The sequence below is a fragment of the Diadema setosum genome, chromosome 2 (assembly GCF_964275005.1).
Source record: "Diadema setosum chromosome 2, eeDiaSeto1, whole genome shotgun sequence".
Lineage (NCBI taxonomy): Eukaryota > Metazoa > Echinodermata > Echinoidea > Diadematoida > Diadematidae > Diadema > Diadema setosum.
The window spans coordinates 11,374,873-11,396,983 of record NC_092686.1 but is presented as its reverse complement, the minus strand read 5'-3'; the positions used below and the strand labels follow the sequence as shown (position 1 = coordinate 11,396,983).

At 37.7% G+C, this 22,111-nt stretch overlaps 1 protein-coding gene across 1 annotated transcript in view; it reads right to left on the bottom strand.

Moving 5' to 3' along the window:
- The window catches only part of LOC140246163 (dynein axonemal heavy chain 3-like), a 124,135-nt gene that overhangs the window by 47,852 nt on the left and 54,172 nt on the right, over positions 1-22,111 (bottom strand). The window contains exons 31-44 of the mRNA XM_072325603.1: positions 21,738-21,902; positions 20,954-21,088; positions 15,959-16,177; positions 15,318-15,418; positions 14,534-14,648; positions 12,770-12,903; positions 10,950-10,964; positions 9,535-9,699; positions 8,528-8,729; positions 6,550-6,555; positions 5,065-5,303; positions 4,429-4,578; positions 3,384-3,603; positions 1,018-1,281 (exon numbers count right to left, since the gene is read on the bottom strand). Coding sequence (XP_072181704.1) covers positions 1,018-1,281; positions 3,384-3,603; positions 4,429-4,578; positions 5,065-5,303; positions 6,550-6,555; positions 8,528-8,729; positions 9,535-9,699; positions 10,950-10,964; positions 12,770-12,903; positions 14,534-14,648; positions 15,318-15,418; positions 15,959-16,177; positions 20,954-21,088; positions 21,738-21,902 — 2,130 coding nt within the window. The remainder of the gene's footprint in view (positions 1-1,017; positions 1,282-3,383; positions 3,604-4,428; positions 4,579-5,064; positions 5,304-6,549; positions 6,556-8,527; positions 8,730-9,534; positions 9,700-10,949; positions 10,965-12,769; positions 12,904-14,533; positions 14,649-15,317; positions 15,419-15,958; positions 16,178-20,953; positions 21,089-21,737; positions 21,903-22,111) is intronic.

Sequence of the window (22,111 nt, the reverse complement as noted above, 5' to 3'; positions counted from 1 at the left end):
CTTGTATTCTATAACCAACAAAGTGCTTCACATAAATTCTCTCATATGAATCACTTATTACATATAATTTATATATTGCTTATGAAATAACAAAGATTTGAAATCATAAGCAAAGACCTCAGAGACTATATTTTTGTGATGTACATACATTTACTGGGTAATATTTCAAGACTATACCCTGGGATCTCATGAACATTTAATTTATCTTATATTATCACATTATCATCTCAATTAAAATATCTGAACTCTTCCTCTGAGTTCATATCATCTGTACACCATACATATATGCTGTTTTGTTTTGTTTTCTTTAGGGGATTCATCATTCTATTTCACTGGCACCTTTCGGAAAAATATTCTGTTGAAAAAGATTTAAGAGATTCAAGATTCAAGAACTAGATGCAGACATCCCGTCTACTGTAGATGTGAATATCCTGTCTCATTCATACTTAATAGACCCAGTAGCATGGGGAATTCATGGAGCGGGAAGGCTGGCCCAGCTTGGAAATATCCAAGAATCCCCGTAACCAAAAGCTTCATCACCGATCTCTATGTACCTACGCACACAGCTGAAGAATTTTGATTTGAGTCAATAGACACCGATAGCATACCATCGCTGGGGTGACAAGACCTTGTATCTGCAATTTTGGTGAAAATGACTTTTTTGGATTAATGGTCAAATAATGGGTTAAGTGATATCCTGTCCAAATCCCAACTGTCTTACTCCAAAAATGAAGCCACCATGGCATGTCAAAGGAAAGGCTATCCCATTCACCACAGTGCTTTGGCCGCCATGTTTTTTGGCTCTCCTGAACATTTGACATTTTGTAGATACGAGGTCTTGTCGCCCCAGCGACGATACATATATGTTTTGATGCACAAATTTGCTGATGGGTGCCATTCATGGTTTTCAAATGTACCCCAGTGGGCATCAAATAAAAATCGATTCAATAAGCCAACTCATTAATCCCACGCTACCCAGTCTTTAAATAAAGAAAAGGAGATAGAGAGAGAACTCACTTTGACCATGCTGAAGAAAGTCTGCCTGTCCTCATCGTCGACCAGGCGGTCATAGAAGACGCGGTAGACTTCATGGACCCAGAGCCGGATGAGCTTCTTGGAGCCGTCGATGCCGGCGGGGATGCAGGTGGGCTTGATGAGCAGGATGCCCTGCACCACACGGGCAAAGTCTCTGAGGTTGAAGACGTAGTGAGACTTGGATGGGGTGGGGAGGAAGCTGGAGATAGCCTGGGTGTAGACCTCAGTGGTGGAGAAAACCATGATCTGGGAGAGATATAGGGATATATGACTCATAAGAACTAAAGAGGTGCTTACTACAGTAAAGTAAACATACTCTATCTCTTTTTCTCTTGCTGACATTTTGATGTTTATTATTGATAACATAAGCTAAAATTGAATATCCTTATCCTTATGGAGAATCTATGGAGAATACCATGATCTGGGAGAGACATAGGGATATATGACTCATAAAAATTAAAGAAGTGCTTACTACTGTAAAGTAAACATAGTACTTTCTACCCTATCTTTTTTTTTCTCTTGCTGCCATTTTGATGTTTATCATTGATAACATAAGCTATATGAATATCTTTATCCTTATGGATAATCAATGTTTCAAGAATTTTGTTCTATATCATTTCATCGAAGGATGCACTCAAAAGAAGGAACCGACAAATACTTTCAACAGCCACTGCTTTTAGTTTGTTGCAACACATTTCACACTCTTAATCTGTTTGTTTGTTTGTTTGTTTGTTCATTTTTCCATCTGAGAAGATGACTGGATAGTCCATATTCAGCTACATTAAGCTGGTCTTCCATGGGGTCCAGTTGGATGTGAGGTGGGACCACTTCACCGGGTTAAACACCCTGCTCTTTGCGATGAATGAATGAAGCGGGATCTTTTACGTGCATGAGTTGTTACTCTCTCACACACGGGACCTCCCTTTTATGTCCTATCCGAGGGACAGAGTGTTTTGCCTCTTGCTAGAGGGGACGGTATGCTTACACACAACATTGCTCAGTCCAGACTCGGGTTCGAACCCGGGCCGCGTGATCGTGAGGCAGACGCGCTACCGACTGAGCCAACTCACCGTAAAGCTTTGGTTCCATCACTTACAATGTAATGCAAACCCACCCTCCGTCACTTACAAACCCTCCATCACTTACAATGTAATGCAAACCTGGTGTTTTCTACTGGTATCTGCTCATTAATCATTCCAGCTACTTTGAAATTTCATTTCTACATTTCAAACAGTTTTTGATAATATTGATATTGTTTTGTCAAGTGCTATTTACTATATCTTGTAGTGAAATATTAAAAACAAATTCAATTCAAATTCAATCAAAATATTAGAACATACAGAGCAAATACTGTATACGCCAAATATTTCGCGAAGTTTTTATTTTCGCGAATTTCGCGAGTCAGCTGCTATTTGCAAAATTAAAGGGTGTGTACAGTTCTGGTCGAGGTGAGGATTTAGCTTTTAACGTTTTGCGAGATATTCAGAAACCACTCTATGAGATGTCAAAGAGCATGCAGTTCTAAGGGGTATCAAAAGTTTATTCGATGGAAATCGGTTTTGAAATGGCTGAGATATCCAAAAACAAGGTGAAACAAAGAGATCCTAACAAAGTTGAGGCATGTCGCCTTTTATTATTAGCACTTTTTTGGATATCTCAGCCATTTGAAAACCAATTTTCATCAAATAAACGTTGAATCCTTCTTAAAATTACATGCTCTTTCATATTTCATAAGAGGCTTTTTATTATCTTACTTAGGAATGTTCAAAACATGAATCCCCCCCTCAACCAGTACTGTACAGTCCCTTTAACCCGTTGAGGACGAGTCCCGAGTATACTCGGGCAGGTGTCTATGGGAAATGCGTGTTGTTGCAAAATCAGTCCGTCCTCAACGGGTTAAAAGCACATGAAAATGTTGACTCTAATGCCAATGTGAATGCGACGTACACATATAAATTTCTCCGTTCAGTACAAGACGCCACGATTGCGAATTTAACCGCTCGCGAAATTGTTGTGAAGTCCCGATTCGCGAAAATTTAGACTCGCGAAATATACACGTGTATGGCGTTATACCATAGACTCCCTACAGTAAGAGGGCCTGTGTAAACTGGACTGAGTAAAATTTGGGATAATCACTCTTGAGAAAAAAAAAATACATATAGGTATACATGCATGTGTATCATACTGTAATGTATGATACAGCCTTATTTTTCCTAACACCGTCAAATGTAAATTGGTACAACAGATCCATGGTAATTAATAAAAGTCTATGTCATAACTGGGACAGAAGTTACACTACAATACTGATCACATGACAGACAAACAGACAGATAGACAGTCTCCCTCACCCTGGAGTAGCGTCTGTGCGCTGTCTCAAAGCCACGGTTGAAGTGCCAGTCCAGAAGCGGTGTGAAGATGTGCTTCATTGTCTCCTCCGTGAACGTGTCGATGGTGATGAGGTTGAAGTGGCGGAGGAAGCGAGGCGTGACAGTGTTACGGCCACCGCCCGGTGGGCCCATCGCCGACACCAACATGACGTCTTCCAGGTATTGCAAACTCGTGTCTTTCCTGAAGTGAAGGCACACAAAAGCATCAAATAACAGACTGAGTGGAATTACTTGTTTCTTCTGCACAAAATTCAAATTGAAACAATAAGGCTGCAAATATCAAATCAGAATATATTATAAACCATTTGTTGACACCAGGAGGTCATTAATATTTCAAGATGTCTACATAGCCAATAGAATACTCTTTTCTTTTTCTCACATGAGGAATCATTTCAACAAAAATTAGTTACTATTAAGCAAATGTCCATATGATGGAGGTGATGTATTCAACTGAAAGATGATTGTAAAAATGAATGTATAATAAAATAATGAGAGCAAGGCACACAAAGTAGATAGGGAGGAGATACAAAGTAGATTGAAATAAGTAGATAGATGGATAATACATAGAAAGAAAGATAGGACAGATAGACTGACAAACAGTCAGATAGATAGATAGATATAGACAGATAGATAGCTAGATAAAGATGGATAGATGATAGACAGATAGATAGATAGATAGATAGATAGATAGATAGATAAATAGATAGATAGATAGATAGATAAATAGATAGATAGATAGATAGATAGATAGATAGATAGATAAATAGATAGATAGATAGATAGATAGATAGACAACTAGATCGATAGATAGACAGATATATAGATAGATAGATAGATAAATAGACAAATAGATAGATAGATAACTAGATCGATAGATAGATAGATAGATAGATAGATAGATAGATGGATGGATAGATAGATAGAGTGTTTGATATTTGAATCGATACACGGATGGATAAAGAGAAAAATGGTAGGGCACAACCCACAGGATCTTCAGTGAACTCACCTGTCAAACCAGTATCCATGGTCCACCCAGTGTCTGAGTAGTTCAATGGGAGGCTGAGCACCATACTTCTCTTTAGCTGGCATGTTTAGATCATCAACAAACACCACCAGCTTCTTTCCAGGGGTGGGGCCATAGACTCCCTTTTTCCTCCTTTATATGAAAGATAAAGGTACAAATTAAATCACATCATCAAATGATCATATTCATCATTCTTTTTAAGCCTGCTGATCTCCTTCTAAATGTTGATGAAGGATGACATTGAACAAGTCTGTGCAACATATATCTCTAGTGAAGTAACATGAAAGTGACCAATACCTTTGTCATCATTAAAGCAATAAGGGTTAATTACTTTTTAACAGGCTTTATCTTCAGGGTAGTACAGAGAAAACAATACAAGTGAAGATTGCACCTAGTTTCTTATTCACTACAAGGGAATGCCACTGCAAACTCCATTATGGCACATCCTTTGTTTTTTACTCATCAAGTGGTGATATCTACACACTGACCTGAAAGATTCAGATCAAACACAGTACCAACAACAAGGCCATTTTAAGAAATTCTGCTCACATAAGAAACCACCAATATTGAATGAAAAAAGTTTTAGACAAGATAATTTGTGATATCAACAATACTGACCGGTCAAGTTTTGAGAGAATGATGTCCTGTGTCTGATTGGCCGAGGTCTGAGCCGAGAAGTTGATGTTGTTTGGGATGAAATCCCCCTTGGCCAGTTCCAGCAGGAAGGCGTTGGTGATTGCCGACTTGCCCGTTCCCGTCGGTCCGACAAACAGCACTGGCTGCTCCTGAAGCAGCAGCTTGCGCAGGAAAAAAAGCTGTCGCTCTGTGTCCACTGTCTTGATTATTAGTTCATTGACCTGGGAAGACAGAAACCATTTGTGTTATAGGGGTTAGATTTTCTGAAAATATGATCAGATGAAAAAAAAATGTTTTTTCTGCCAACTGCAAATTTTAATCTCTGTAAAAAGTGGAGAGATGTATCACATCCCAATCATCCATGGTCATGTCTGTGCACTGCATTAAAAGGGTTGTGTACAGTTTTTCCATGCCTTCATTCAGTATCCGGCATCTAGTATTCAATTTTCATATGTAGTCCATTCATTTTTTTTTCTTTTTTGCCATATGCAGTTAATAGATGATTGCAACATATGGCCCCTTCAGTACAAACCAATTTTCATGGGTCAGTAATGTTCTATACAAATGTACACGATGGAATACAAAGTGCCATGCCATGCTTCTTCATATACTGCATACAGCATAGCAACAAAATATTATCATAGACTGAGAAAGATAGAACAGGATGCTAATGCACTAGATTAAAAAGAAGACTTCATTTTTTTTTTTGGGGGGGGGGAGCAGGAAGGCTCATTCATAGAAAAAAAAAAAGACTGCACTTGATCATACCACATGGAACCCATCTATTTCTAATTATTCCAATATCTTTTCTTACTATGCATCTACAAATGAACAAAAAAAAAAAGAAGAAAGAATTGATGCCTCCAACTTATGGTAATTAAGTTTTAAAGAATATTCATCAAGCTGTCCAGAGATTAGCAGGTGTTGTGTTGGATAACACATCAGGGTACAGAGAGATTATACAATGTACATACAAATGCAAACAAAACAGACAGTATGAAATGCAAACTGTTTCTGAGTTTTTAAATCATTACAAGCAGAATCTGGCACTGCTTTAACCCTTTCTGTGCCAGAAACTTTGGACAGTGTGTACAATGCAGTGGAGGTTTCTGTGCCAATGAGCACTCAAAGCACACAAAGGGTTAATAAGTCCTCCAAGAGAATGCTATACGGATTCTGCTCTGAATTTCCACTGTCTTTCCTACATATGTTGCAATTCAGCCTACAGGTGGATATAGTCTCACCAAGGGATGGAATAAGCTCTTAAATAGTTAAACACTCTGGAAGTAATGGATGCATCAGAAAGAAACTTTGAGTATTTTTTTTTCAGTATTCTTACCATCATCTATATCAATCGACAAGATTGGTATGAAGTATGGATGAGAGATAGCGTCATGAAGCATGCAAAAATAAAAAGACAGGGAACACAGAAAGAAACTTTGAGTATTTTTTTTTCAATATTCTTACCATCATCTACATCAATCGACAAGATTGGTATGAAGTATGGATGAGAGATAGCGTCATGAAGCATGCAAAAATAAAAAGACAGGGAACACAAAAAAGGTATGAAGCAAGTCATAAAATCATTCAAGAAATTTCATGCAAATCAGTTCAGAAATGATGGTGAAGCGAAACTCAAAATGGAAAGGAGAACAAAGGTGAGACTAGATACAATGTAGGTCTGTCATGAATGTTTAACAGTTATATGTGACCCGCCACAACAAAAGGATCCGAAAGTCGCTGAAGGCTGAGCCGAGAAAATCAAGTTTTATGTCAGATCATCAAAACCGGTCCAAACCATTAAATTTCTGCTTTTGGCATAATTTTGTAGTCTAATGTTTCATCTATCATCTGCCAAAATTTTGAAGCAAAATGACCAAAGGAAAGGTAAGAAAGTTTTTCTGGGCCATGATTTTCTGACTTTCAATGGAACAGAAACGTATCCAAAGATTTGGATTTAGCGCCGCAGACAGACTCCACCCCTAGCAGAGAGGGAGCGATCTTATTGGTCAGTGCGTGGCATCCTGGTTACTGATTGGTCGCGTGTAGACCAGTGGCACTAAGCTTGAATGAACATCGCGGAGGTTGCTAGGAGCATAGCTTCTATATTGTCAAGAGGTGAAAACTGTCTTACCTCCCCTTGATCACGATTGCATCAGTAGGAAACCTTTGAAGGCGGTTTTCTCGACATGCTCATTTCTTAGACCACTCAACATAACCTCATAAAATTGTTGATATCTCCGCAACCAAGTACTTTTATGAGTCTTGATATATATGGAATTAAAGCGGAAGAGTAAGGGAATAATGTCACGTCATTTTTAGAAAATTGACCTCCCCCGACTTTCAGATCCTTTTGTGATAGCGGGTCACATATATGTGAACAGGATAAGGAAATGACAGTGGTATTTGTTGGACTGCAGGCATATGGTGTCATGTCTTTTGTATTCAGTGTAATGAAGCATCAGTTCATTTATGTATGCCATGGTGTAGCATTGATCAGTCTGTAGATTGTAATGCTGTGAAAATACGCAGCGCCTTGTTTATTTTCTTGCATCTTGTATAATCCCATGATTCCAAATCATTTCATCAGCGCTTTGCTCAAATCTACAAGGATGATTCAACTAGTGGCTTTGACAATGTACTGATTTTTATCATTCAGGAAGAAATGATATGAAATGAGCAGGATTGGTAATATGTGTTTACAGTCGATGGTCTAATATGGGCAATCAGCAATGACACACATGTTAGATATGATCACTACTACATGTACATGATCACTAGCGCTATGTGCAGAGTCCAAATCAATCAATCAGGATTTTCTTTACACAGAACTCACTGCAACATGTCTTGTGTATGAGGTTTTAGTAGACAATGCTCACAGCATTTACCAGACATGTAGTCTCCTTTTCTGCACCATCTCAAATCTCCTCCTAAGGTGATACTTTGTACGAGAACAGCTCATGTCAAATCTAGACTGATACTAAGAATTGTTTGAGCACCAGAGAATGAAAGCATTTGATATTTCTGCACTTTCTTTAACAGCTTGCTTCATCTCTAGTGTTGAATTGAGATGAGATAATAAACAGGGATGAATTTGTTATAACTTCCAGTCAAACCTGCCCTAGGGGCCACCTGTCTATAACAGCTATCTGTCATATATGGCCACTAAAAAAACTCCCTCCAAAAGAAAAACAATATTAAAGATCCTGTTTATAGCAGCCACCACTAATATAGACAGGTTTGACTGTAGTTATGATTTTTTTTTAATGTAGTTATAAGTAATGAGTATACCTCATCAGTGATCAGTTAAGATCAATAGGAAAATATTTCTGCCCAAGAAATACAACAGCATTCTGCTATGATGGCATAATTATCACTGAGAAGTCTATAAACAGAGGGTCGTTTAACCATACTGATATGAAATAAACGCAAACTCTCGCTTTACCTGTGTGCTCTCTGCAATCTCAGTAGGTGTGACTAGCGTCTCCCACCGGTTCCAGGCACCGAAGGTCTTTCTGGTGTAGACGTAGTCAAAGACCGAGCCTCTCTTTGGGATGAGGAGACTGCGGGCAAACTTGAGGTCCTTGGGGCGGGGATGTTTCCCCGAGCTGTCCATGTCACAAAGCTGCTTAAAGAACTCACTGAAACTGTGAAGAGACAAAGTGGGACGCCATGATACTCACAGAGATTTCAAATGAATGATTCTTGCTTTGAGCTCTTTTCATTGCAACTGATTGCCAACTGCCCTTTATCTTCATAAATAAACACTGATGATTTAGTGTTTGAGATAAAAACCATGGGCATACATTTAAATCAATTTGAATAAATACACAGTCCCCACTGCTATAAGGGATCAAAATCATCAATGGCTAATGGGCAAAAATCAGTAGTCTAGTGGACATGACGCCTGTCTAGATATCAGGAGGTTGTTGGTTTAAGTCCAACCTGAGCATGTATGTCAAAGATTTCTGTCATGTTTTCTACAAAACACTCTTAAGCAGTGTTTATTTACGTCAATGAAGAGCCCTTTGTAAATCCGTTACAACCTGTGATTTCTTCTCATCATCAAATTAATTCATGACAATGACAAAAACTTGAAACAGTTTTGGTGATACACTAGTCACAGTATATTTGATGAAGGACAGAAAGCAAATTTTAAGATAACATGCCATTCTATAAAACTATATCAAATTAATGTAAAGAGAGAATGAGTCTAAAACCAAAGGAATTTTCAATTTAAAAAAAAAATGTTTTCATGATTGATTTGAACTGAAATCCTTCCTCTACTTTCAAGTAACCTATCCACAATCATCATCCCAACAGTTTATTTCATAACTGCGTGCTGAAGCACTTTCGTTGAATCACTTGCAATTCAACTTTGGCTGCTTTGGTGATTGTAAACTAGCAAAGATGTCATGACATGATAGGATGGTGGCAGGCAAGAAACCTTACTTGTCCCTGGAGGCTCCGTCCACGGACACGCCCACGGACCAGACCAGAGAGAAGAGAAAGTAACACAGCATCATGTTGGTCCTCTCCTCCAGAACCTTCTGGTCTGAGAGGGTTGTGTCGTCCTTCTCATCGTCCTCATCCTCCACGTCGCTGTCTGCATCCCTCCTGCTCCGCCGAAATCAAGCCATCATATCAGTGTTGAGATAAAGTACCATCTTCCACTATGAAACTTGTTATTTTGTACCTTTTACTAGGATTAAGTGCAGTTTACTTTTAAAGCATAACTCTGATCATACATTTTAGTTCAGTTCATGGCTTCCATACAAATCACTTTTCTGATGTTGCATCCATTGGACTAAATGAAAAAGATCGCCTTAGATGTTAACCCCTGAACACCAACAGGTTAGTTTGTTTGTTCTTGTTATGCTTCTTTTTTTCTTTTTCTTTTTTGCAATGTCATTATTCTCTACTCATCAAAAGAAGCTGTAGGTTTCAAACTATTTTGCCAGACGCATGTTTAGACAAACTGACTGTGCTTTTAGAGAGATTAGCTTGCTGCGAAATATGCTGGAGGAATAATTTCAAACTGACAGAGAAGACATACACAATTTCACACACCTACACCCTACACATGAACACAGAAGAAAGGGAGCGGCCGTGGTCAATTGAGGTTCGAAAGAGTTCAGATTGTTACTGCAGTCTCAACCATAATTTTCATCAGTGGTAAAAACAGACGTCTACTTTTAGACAAATTTAATGATTGCAGCCTTTTGCTTTTCCTACTGGCACATAGTGCAGTTCAGAGAAAAGTACAACATAGCTGCTTAGCATACATATTCTACAACATAACAGCATAGGCATGGGACACCTACATCTGTGCACTGTTTAATAAATGCTGTTAGCTGATCCAAACACAAATGTCCAACATGATTTCAGATATAGTGCATGGGCAAAAGCTCGTATGTCAACTCCTTTTCATACTGAGCTGAGATAAGAAGGAAAGGGGTACAGAACTATTCATCATGATATTAAAAAACAGCTTTTATAGGATCAAAACAGCTAGACAATCAAAATGGCAATACTTGCACCATCAAAATCTTTTCATGTACTACAGGATGAGGAAGGCTGATAGATATCTGCGATAGATATTTGATTCTGCAAAGAATATATATTCAAAAGAATGCATACTAACATCCCACAGAATTTGTTATCTAGATATAATATAAAAACTTTTCATATGGTGTTCCAAGCTATTCAGAAGCTGTAGGTTTAATATACAACAATGATATTCACTGTGGGGCGGCATTCAACATGTTCTGTAAAGAGGTTACTGCTTAGTAGAAATTCAATGCATCTATGAGCTGTGGCAATGCAATTAGTGGGCATAAATGCACAAAGCTTCAATCACACCATACCTTTGCTTTATGGCCCTGGGTTAGAAGGGTTGGTTCACCAGCAACAAAGGGAGGTTAAAGGTCATTGTGCAGGAAGGGGTCAAGTGTCATGCAGCAAAATCACCATTGCAAAAGAGAAGAAACATTAGTAATATGCTCAGATCATTGCTCATTAAAAAATAATCTGGTTTGAAATTTGTTTTGAATGGAACAGAAAGTATTTAATCATCAAAAGTTAGCAAACTATGGGCAGCCAATGAAACTGCTTGTTTAAAACAGGAATCCAATCATATAATATGGCTGAATATGTGTGCCAACCTCCAGCAACAATCAGGAAACAATCAACTCCTGGTATGCCTGTAGGCCTTTCACCATGTACGAGCTGATATATACACATACATTGTATGTGAACATATCTTCACAGTACAATGTAGTTTAGTGTGTGCAAGTGCTATATTAGATTTCAACATGTACAGTCATGTTAAACACATTTAAACATTCACAACCCTATCACAATGTGTACAGTGACAATTTTGTTGGATTCACAAAATGAATTTAGTGTGCATATGCTACATTAGACTTTGACAAGTACAATCATGTTAAACATCAAAAACGCATTAAAAAATTCACACTCCTATAACAATGTGTAAATTGACACTTGTTGCATTAACATAACCAATTTAGTGTGTGCAGTTGCTACATTAAACTTCAACAAGTACAATCATGTTAAACATTAAACACATCTAAAAATTCACGCTCCTATCACAATGCGTACAGTGACACTTATTAAGTTGAATTCATTATAAGGTGCAATCACACACATATCAGAAAATCTTCACATAACTTACACAGTTTCATATGTTCCACAAAACTATTTATCAATGATTCTATAATCAGTACATTAAGAAATAGTAATTCCCAGGTATATTTGAAACAATATAATAAGAAAACCATCCGCTCAAAATAAGCTACGTATTAAAGTGTCAATAAGGCTCTGGAAATCAAGAGTCCAAAACAAATTAAGTTGAGGTAGAGAGGAGTGCTCTCCCTGTAAAATTTCTATGCACACTACACCCTTTTCCTTTTCAATCAGCAATACATGTGCTTTGAGTGACAAAGAAATTTTAAGTGAAGGTACAGTACTTTTTTGGCACTGGAATAAGATTTGCCACAGTTTAGATGAATAAACTGAAGTAGTTTGGTGATGAGAAATGAAAGCATAAATTCTATTCCTTTTTATTTACAATGTAGGCTTACGGCATCACTTCAAGTTTGTCAATTTCCATTTCCCCCGGGTTCAAGTTAAACCTTACTGTGCTTTGCTTGCTGATCTACATGCACAGTGAAGTGCTGTCTTCACAAATCAGCACAGATGTCTGGATACTAATTGTATTAAGAACAGAGATGACTGTAAAACGAGGAATGTTCACATGCATTTTAATTTCGCGAGAGCCAATATTCGTGAAATTAAAATGCATGCGAAAATGCTTGTTTACACTACACTTGTATATGCATTGAATGTTTAGAGGCAACTCACGAAAATTTCATGCGGCGAAAAAGGCTGTTGGCTCCAATTCACGAAAATTTCATGCCACGAAAACATCGTGTTTTACAGTATCTCATTCCCGTAGTCCCTATAGTGTGTCACCATTGCTATCCCATTTGACTGAGGCATACTGCTGCAACTGAGTGGGCTTGCTACCTCAATTTACAACGAGGTTAAAGTTTGCACGGAATCACTGAGTGCTGATAAAAAAAATTTGGCAAGTTAGGCAAAGTGTCTGGGCACAAAGTAAGCGTTAATATTAAAGTGGGGATAGCATGAAAAATAAGGGCCTTACCCGACATCTGCCAAGAGACATTTGTACAGCTTCAACATGGACATAGTCATGTGCATTGGTGACATGGGCACGAGCTGACGACAGACCCGGCTGGCGTGGTGCAAGCAAGGTGGCAGCAACCACTCAAACAACAACTGCAAGTCAGAATGGCACACAGGCGGCAACGAGAATTGGACACATGAGTACATGATCAAACAAACAAACAAAAATAAACCTCTGTTGAGAGTGGTGTTGTAACATCCATTCCAGCTACACAACACAGTCATAGAATATTCACAATCAATGAACTTTTACACAGTGTCCACAAATACATTTCTCGACACAAATTCCTTTTCTTCTCTTTTCTGTTCTTTTTTTTTCTTTTTTCTTTTTTCTTTTTTGCTTCAGCTGTCTCCCTTACCAACATGCATCAATGGATGAAGAGTGCAGTCCGGCACCACACCACAAAATTGCAAAAAGTGGTTGACAAGATCACCCTCAAACAGATCACACTAAATGGAACTATCAACTGATAGACAACTGACATACAGTGTATAAAACATGGAAAATAACTTGAGTAGTACTAGTCTGCTATTTCTACTTACAGGACAAAATGCTAGTGCTCCAAAATCAAAACACAAAAGTGAAATCCATCATTAATCATTCCAAGGCCATCCAAATGAATTACAATAAATCATTGAAGGCACTGTACTTGCAGGCATGGTTTATCACATTTCTGGCTTTTCTTTTGAATACATAATTATATGCGTGTTCATTTGGCAAAGTGCATTCTGAGCACATGATGTACTTCTGACACACTATCTTACTCTAATATCTGGTGTTTTTGACACATTCACTACCTTATGAAAGATACGATCGTGGGATAAAAGTATTTGCAAAAATTCTCTGAGGTGTGCAGTGAAAGAAATCTTGACAAATTTGTGATACATGAAGTGCTGTGGCTCTTTCTCTTTTTCTTCATCTTTCGATGTCACTGCAAGCTAGTGCTTTCACCTAAAATGAATTTGAATACATTCAAATTTTCCAAAACCCTACAGGTGATAATGCACAATTTATCTCAATGCATCTTTTTACTAATGCTGTGCTGGGTGAGTTTTTGATGTTCACATCATGCCTCAAATGACAAGTAACATCATTACACTTTGCCTAACATTAAAAATGACTTCAAACATGGATACAGAACAAGAAACACTGTGCCAAATTACATTCAAATGTGTATGTGTACCATTTATAATTTTTGTTGGTAGTTTTTTGTTTGTTTTGTTGCTTTTTTTTGTTTGTTTGTTTATTTGTTAGTTTGTGGTTTTGGGGTGCTTTTTTTTTTTGGGGGGGGGGGGGGAAACGCAGCAACACTCCAATTCACAGAATTCTAACATTGACTTATTACCACTAGAAATTTCCACTTGATTGTAATAGAACAACACAGATGAGAGTCAAAAACAACAAAAAAAAATCAAAAATACTGACAGACTTTTGTACTAAAACAACACATTTTCATGTGATTGTTTACTACAAACAAGAACCATATGCAAATTAAGTTACACAGAATTTGATTGACTTGTGGCTCATTAGCTTATATACTGAAATTATTTTTTATGGGTTTTGCTGCTGCTGCCGCTGCTGCTGCTGCTGCTGTTGTTGTTGTTGTTATTATTATTATTGTTATTATTATTGCTGTTTTTGTTTTGTTTTGTTTTGTTTTTCTGTTTTTTCAGGCAATGGGTCCTGGGAATGGAAGGAGGAACACCAGGTCCTGTCACATACCTGCATGGTGTCCCTCTGGGCTTTGGTGATGAAGTCTGGACACTCATGCTCCAGCCAGGATGCCACAAGTGGCTGCCAGCCCAGCTGAGAAGGCTCCATGTAGATCATCCCACACCTAGGGGAGGGGCAAGACAGGGCAGAGTAGAGCAGGGCGGGGTAGAGTAGGGCAGGGTGGAATAAGTTGAGGAAGAATGGGGCAGGGGCCGTGTCGGGCAAGGTGGGGCAGGGAGTCAAGACATGAAAAGGGAGCTTCTACACGTGTACATTGCAAACAATGTTACTTTACTTTCAGATTTAGTCTCCTATTCAGACTTGCTTCATCCAGAGTCAATCATTACTTCTATAGTTCATCATTTTTTTTTAACAACACAGTTATAACAGTAGAGCATAAGGAGAGGAGCTATTCAGATTTCTTGTGTGAAATCATTTCATCTGTAGTCTGAAAATGCTTTCTGAGTTCATCAAAGTTGTTCCAGTAACATAAGTATGGTACTGAAGTAGAATTAACTGTAGTATTATTTTGATTTCTTGAACAGTCTATTGCACTTTATATCAACCTCTTTTACTTTTCAATGTGCTGGAGTTGAATTCTCTTCCATAACTTTATTCTCTCATTAAATATCAATCAAGGAATTGCTGTGACACAAAAACTTGCAAAACTACCAACTTCTTGTGGGCTGCGAAACAGAAAGATAAATTGACATTTGCTTTCTATCATGACTACACACAGCATGACTAACTCTGCCATAAGTGATAAGGCTAGAGACAAGACTAATTTCCCTACCTGCTGACAGTCGCTGGGGAAGCCTGCTCCAAGTCTTTGGGTTCAAAGATCATGTTCTGCTTGTTGTTCATCTGTATGATTTCACCGCTCATCAGACACAGCTGTCAGGAGAAAACGTAACGAGATGAGATAAGAAACATATAAATATATGAAGCAGGCATATGCATCCTGAAGTCCCACAAGTGAGACAGTGAATCATTCAACAGATTACCTTTCTCTGTTTGCTTCAGTTTTGTTAATGCCCAACATGTTTCCTTCACAGTACTTCTTGGAGCAAGTACACTTCATACAATTTTTTGGCAACTCATTTTAATATTGTCACTTTCTTAAGGGTAGATGTTCTCTATATTCTTCTGCACACTGCATAACACTCCATACTATCATTGGTAAATTGTTACAAACAGGTGAAAATACAGAGTTCATTCAAGGGTCCAGCATCTCTTGCAAAAAACGGGAATATATACAAGACTATTTCACTATTGAAATGGTTAAACATGAGACAAAATCATACCAACTCTGAAATTATGATGGACATAATTCCTCAATCTATTCTTTTTGAAGACCATACCCAAATTTAAGCAACATGTGTGATTCAACATCCTTTGGCATGAAAGCTCTAAAAGACTTGTCAAGGAGTCTACCTTCTTGTTGTCATCCAGGACAGTGTTCATGTTTTCGATCCAGACCGCGTCCACTGGGCCATCAAATATGCACCACTTCCTGGCGTCCGACGTACTGGAGGCATGCTCCCTGAACGTGTTGGCCAGCACACCATCCGACCACTCGTGAGAGATGGGGTCAAACCGACCGTAGAGCTGACCCATGGTGATTGCCTTGGGGTTGATGATTCGATGTTCCACCTTCAGTGAAAGAAAATATTGAATAGTAAGTCTAGAAGCAATATGTTTTTAGTGTATTTATTTATTTATTTATTTATTCAGTCTTTTTTCAACAGGGTAGCCCCATCAGTAGGCAGGTACTGCTCTTACTGGGGGCCCTGCACAAACAAACATTACAGTTGACAAAACAAAGACATACATCAAATAGAACACACTGTATGTGGACAAGTACAATTCTTCCACTGAGTCCCCTGCATACAGTCACACAATAACTATACACTGACAATTACCCGCTTACTAGTCAAACAAGCAATAATAACATGGTGGGCCTATGTATCTATTATAACCAAACAATTAACCACACATTTCATCAAAAATTAAAACTGTCACTGAAAGTGATAAATACCCCCACCCAAAAACAGAAAGAAATGAGCCCAAACAGCAAACGTCTTATTATATTCTTACTAATAAAAAAAATTATTAACATAACAATATATTACTCAACATTAAACAAGGAAAAGTAGAAATTACGCGGTGCGTAAAATATGTCCCCGCCGGAAGTAGCATTCAGAAGCAAAATGTACAATATCGATAAAAAATCAAGGTCAAAGGTCAAAGAAGTCAAAGGTCAAAATTCTGTGTAGAAGTTTTTAAGCCCTCACCTAGTGCCACCACAAAAAGCAAACGGAATCGAAATCGGGTTTTGATAGAAATGGCGAAGGAGTAGCATTTTGTAGCCAATTTATAATATAGGTCAAAAATCAAGGTCAAAGGTCAAAGAAGTCAAAGGCCAAAATTCTGTGTAGAAGTTTTGAAGCCCTCACCTAGTGCCATCACATAAAGAAAACGGAATCGAAATCGGGTTAGAAATGGCAAAGGAGGAGCATTTTGTAGCCAATGTACAATATAGGTCAAAAATCGAGGTCAAAGGTCAAAGAAGTCCAGGGTCAAAATTCTGTGTAGAAGTTTTGAAGCCCTCACCTACAGACTGTAGTGCCATCACATAAAGCAAATGGAAATGAAATTGGGTTAGAAATGGCAAAGGAGTAGCATTTTGTAGCAAAATGTACAAGGTACGTGTAGGTCAAAAATCAAGGTCAAAGGTCAAAGAAGTCAAAGGTCAAAATTCTGTGTAGAAGTTTTGAAGCCCTCACCTAGTAACATCACATAAAGCACACGGAATCGAAATCGGGTTAGAAATGGCGAAGGAGTAGCATTTTGTAGCAAAATGTACAATATAGGTCAAAAATCAAGGTCAAAGGTCAAAGAAGTCAAAGGTCAAAATTCTGTGTAGAAGTTTTGAAGCCCTCACCTAGTGCCATCACATAAAGCAAACGGAATCGAAATCGGGTTAGAAATGGCGAAGGAGTAGCATTTTGTAGCCAATGTACAATATAGGTCAAAAATCAAGGTCAAAGGTCAAAGAAGTCAAAGGTCAAATTTCTGTGTAGAAGTTTTGAAGCCCTCACTTAGTGCCATCACATAAAGCAAACGGAATCGAAATCGGGTTAGAAATGGCAAAGGAGTAGCATTTTGAAGCAAAATGTACAATATAGGTCAAAGGTCAAGGTCAAAGGTCACAACTGAAATTCTGTGTAGAAGTTTCAAAGCTCCCATGTAGTGCTATCATATAAAGCAAACAGAATCAAAATTGGCTCATAAATGACAGAGAAGTAGCAAATTGAACATTTTGATCACACACGGACGCACAGACAGACAGACAGACGGACGGACGGACGGACAGACGGACACACGGACACACACACGTACGGAGCCCGTTTCATAGTCCCCTGCTCGAACTCGTTCGGCGGGGACAATAAGTATATACTGCCCACTGACATTCACATAATTATACAGCTGTATATCATATCTCTTGTCGAATGCTCAAAATCTGAGAAAAACAAATATATCATTAATTTCTGTGATTGTCAGTAAAAATGCTGTTGTCATGGTAACACAATGTATAACATGAGAAAAAAATGAATTCTACACAACTATGATATCATAGATCATATCATATCCCAAATTGTAAATCAAATTCTCAAAAGCTAAAAAAAAAAAACATATTATTCTATAATTTTCATACAAATGATGTTGTTACCATGGCAACACTCTTTTCAGCTATAATAAATTTTAAACATCTAAATCGTATAATAATCACATATGCCAAATTTCAAACCAAATACTCAAAACTCATATAATGAGTTATCGATATCCATAATTTTTATATGATTTTTCATTCAAAATATACTGTTACCATGGCAACACATTGTTCAACAGTTAACCAGAAAGCCTATCTCATCCACTGGCAATTTGAATGACCTTAAGTAACTATTCATTTTTTTTTAAAAATAGGAACTGCAAAAGTATTTTGAATGACATAATGGGGCTTGTAAATCCTATCAAGACGAAGTTTGTAAAAATCATTGTCAAAGGAATCTTGAACAGACGAGCTGTGAATTGCTACATGTAACATTTATATTACTATCCCTTTAGAGGAAAAGTCAAGATCTTGTAGATGTTAACCTGTTCCTTCCACAATTCTCTGAGAACCTTCAATACCTGCAAATGAGATTCTTTTTAGACAGGCTGATAAACTGCCTGTGTGAAAGCAGTCAAGAAGTACATGTATATATGTATCTCCTTTTCACAGTCAACTGCATGTGCCATCAAACAATGGGAAATATTGATTAGACATGAGATTTTGGATAGAGCATGAGCTGATGAGCTAACAAACTCTTTTATTATACACTGTAAGGGCACCCGAATGGGGTCAGTGAAAATCAAAACCTACTGAGCTCAGCCTTGCTTGCTATGTTCATCTTCATAGAGGTTTTATAGCAAATCAAGCCCACTTCTACACTGAAAAAGGTACATTACACAAAAATACATGCCATTTTGATACAGAAAAAGAACAGACAATGACAGAGGAAACTTAAATCTTTCAATCAAAGTCATTTTTCTGGTCAGCATACACACATACAAAAAAACAAAACAAAACAAAACAAAACAAAATTAATTCAGGCCATGAATGCAGACAGTACTGTCTACATCTAGGAAACCTGGTAAACTAGGTTTCCGTATATGAGTTAATGCCACAACTGGTATCAATACACAATGATACCACAAAAGTAAAAAAGAAAATAAGTTTCCTTTATTTTCGTTCATTGACCACTTTCTAGTCAATGAAGAAAACTTCACTATCAACAGTCTTTGAAAACTGACCCTCCTCTGAAATGGTTTTACAAGAGACAAAAATTAAATTTCTCTTGTTATATATGTAAGTACAAAGTTAGTCAGAGATATTCCTTGGGAAGCTTTCCACTCAAACTTTTCAGTCTTACCAGCAGTGACAGAAATCTAATAGAAGGCAGCTTCCTGAGTGTGAGAATGTTGTGTGAATGTGATCGAAAAACACAGACCTTCCATACCATTTCGTTATAAGCTACAATTATGTGCTTGTTTATCAGCAGTCATTCGGTTGAAAGCTATCATGAAGTATGTCACATTGTCAACTCTTCTTCTGTAGCTTTTAACAGTTTATTATGATCCACCATCTTCACAGATATTTGTAGTTTTTAACAAGTACATGTATTTACAAGCAAACAACCTGATTGGCTGACAAATAAACATCATCAATAGCATTCCTGTGTCAGGTGCAAAGTGAAATTCACATCAACCCCTTTTCTTTAGCTTTTAACAGTTTATTTTGCACCACAATCTTTGCAAATTCTTTGTAGCTTTTAACAGGTGTTTCCAAACAAAAGACCTGATTGGCTGACAAATAAACACCATCAATGATCAATAGCATTTCTGTGTCAGGTGCCCCTGAGTAAATTTCACATCAACTGAGCCAGTCAACAACAAACTTACAGAATGCTTCAAAAAGCAGGTGTTGCATGTACATTGCACAATGTCTATTGTCAAGAAATAATGAACTATTGTTTTCTCAATTCTTTTGTTTGGTTTCAATAACATGAAATGAACCATCAAGTTGGAGAACTGTTGTTTGTTGACAGCATACCTGACTCACCATATTGCACAGGTCATCAAACTTTACTATCTCAAGCATGAACTACCAGTTTGTCTACTTTTAATTTTTCAGCAAACAACTATCAAATCAAATTAAACCTTAGAACCAAATAAATTCTGTTAACCTCAAATCTTTATCATTTACCAAAGTCAATGATAAGGAATAATGATTAGCATACCTCACAAGGGTTCAAAATCAGCTGTTTCCCTTGAGGCCTAGTAACAATAATGTCAGTAATCTGATTAGGGAGCCAAAAATCAAGTTTGTGGTATGAAAATGCATATTTCTTTGATTGTTCAGCTTCAAATCTTTGGTATTCTTACATGCATTAAAAAGCCTATTTGGTAATCCCATAGCACACCATTCTCATTCTGTTACAAACAGTATAATTCACAGATAGCACTTTTTAAAGGCTACAAGTTGTTTACCTTAAAAAAAACACACACACACACACACACACTTTTGTTTTATGCTTTATTTTGGGCACATTTCTAGTACAATGAAAGAGCATCATGATTTCATGGATAAATTTGCATAATGAATTTACTAAAATAGAAAATAAATATTTTTCTATCGCATGACCATATAATCTTGTGGGTGACATCTGGCTCTTTGTTCATGCAAAATTTTGCAACAATTGTGCCATCGATGGCTAAGATCTGAAGGGGGAGGGGGTCAAATTGACCTCCCCCCAGTAAAAACTTGGTCTCAAACAGCCCAGTTAGAATAGGGTCAAGACATTGACAGGGGATTTTGCCTCTCACCCTGTTTTCATCCATCAGCTTGGCCTTGTGGAGGTCTCCCAGGGCGTCGGCTAGCACCTTAAAGGCGCTGGTCTTCCCTCCAATGGTGTCTCCTACTATCATGAGGCCGTGCCGGACCAGTATCATCTCGTAGATCTGGGAGAATAAAAAGATACCATTGAGGATAAGTCATGGCACTCTTCATAAAAAGAAAACAATTATTTTGAGAGTCAAACCTATGAATGATAAGCACAAAAGTCCAACTACATCAAACTATGCTCCTAAAAAAAAAGCATGAAATACTGTTGTGTACAATACTAGAATACCTGAATTGTTTTAAATCTTTCTTGGCCATATTTGAGGCACAAGAACTTCTTAACATCAGCTCTGTGAATACAAGTGGGAAAATTAAGACAACATTCCGTGCAATCTTTCTCACAGTTTATATTTTTTCACTGGTGCATACATGTACACTTGTATATGTTGCAACGGAATGAGCGTCCTACATTAAAAATGCCTTCTCACTTGTATAAATTCATCCCCTGAACTCCAATGGGTAAGAACAGTTGATATAATAATGTCTTTTCAGATCGGGCAGCCTATACATCTGTGAGTTTTTTGGGGGGGTTTTGCGATACATAAGGAGTTATATGGAAGATTTGGCAATGGATGGTTACTCTATTTCTCACCACTGAATATAATGACTTTGATGTGTTATTGACAACAATATGTGAATATTGAACATATCTAGAACATTAGAAATTGAGTGGGATCCTGGAAAGGGACATATCTAAGTCTCATATACCTGGATGATCTTGTCAATGAACCATGGAACGGCCTGCAGCTTGCGCCTAGCTATGTTGATCCTGAGAGCCTCTTCTAGCACGCTGTAGTCGGGGCGTGGCAGGGCCACACCCGGAAACAGGTCGGAGATGATGCCCTCAAAGAGTGGGATGTCATGGGACAAAAACTGCAGCAGGAAAGAATAATAGTTGCCAATTGGTTAGATCGTTTGCTGTATCTACATACAAGCAGAAATTACAAATTTCTTAAAGCATCTACATGTACAGTGAATACTGCCAGTGCAGAGTGTCAGTGGACTGTGTTTGACATCCATTTCAGAAAAAAAAAAAAAAAAACTCTACCAATCATAATCTGAGTTGTATACATGTACCCTTA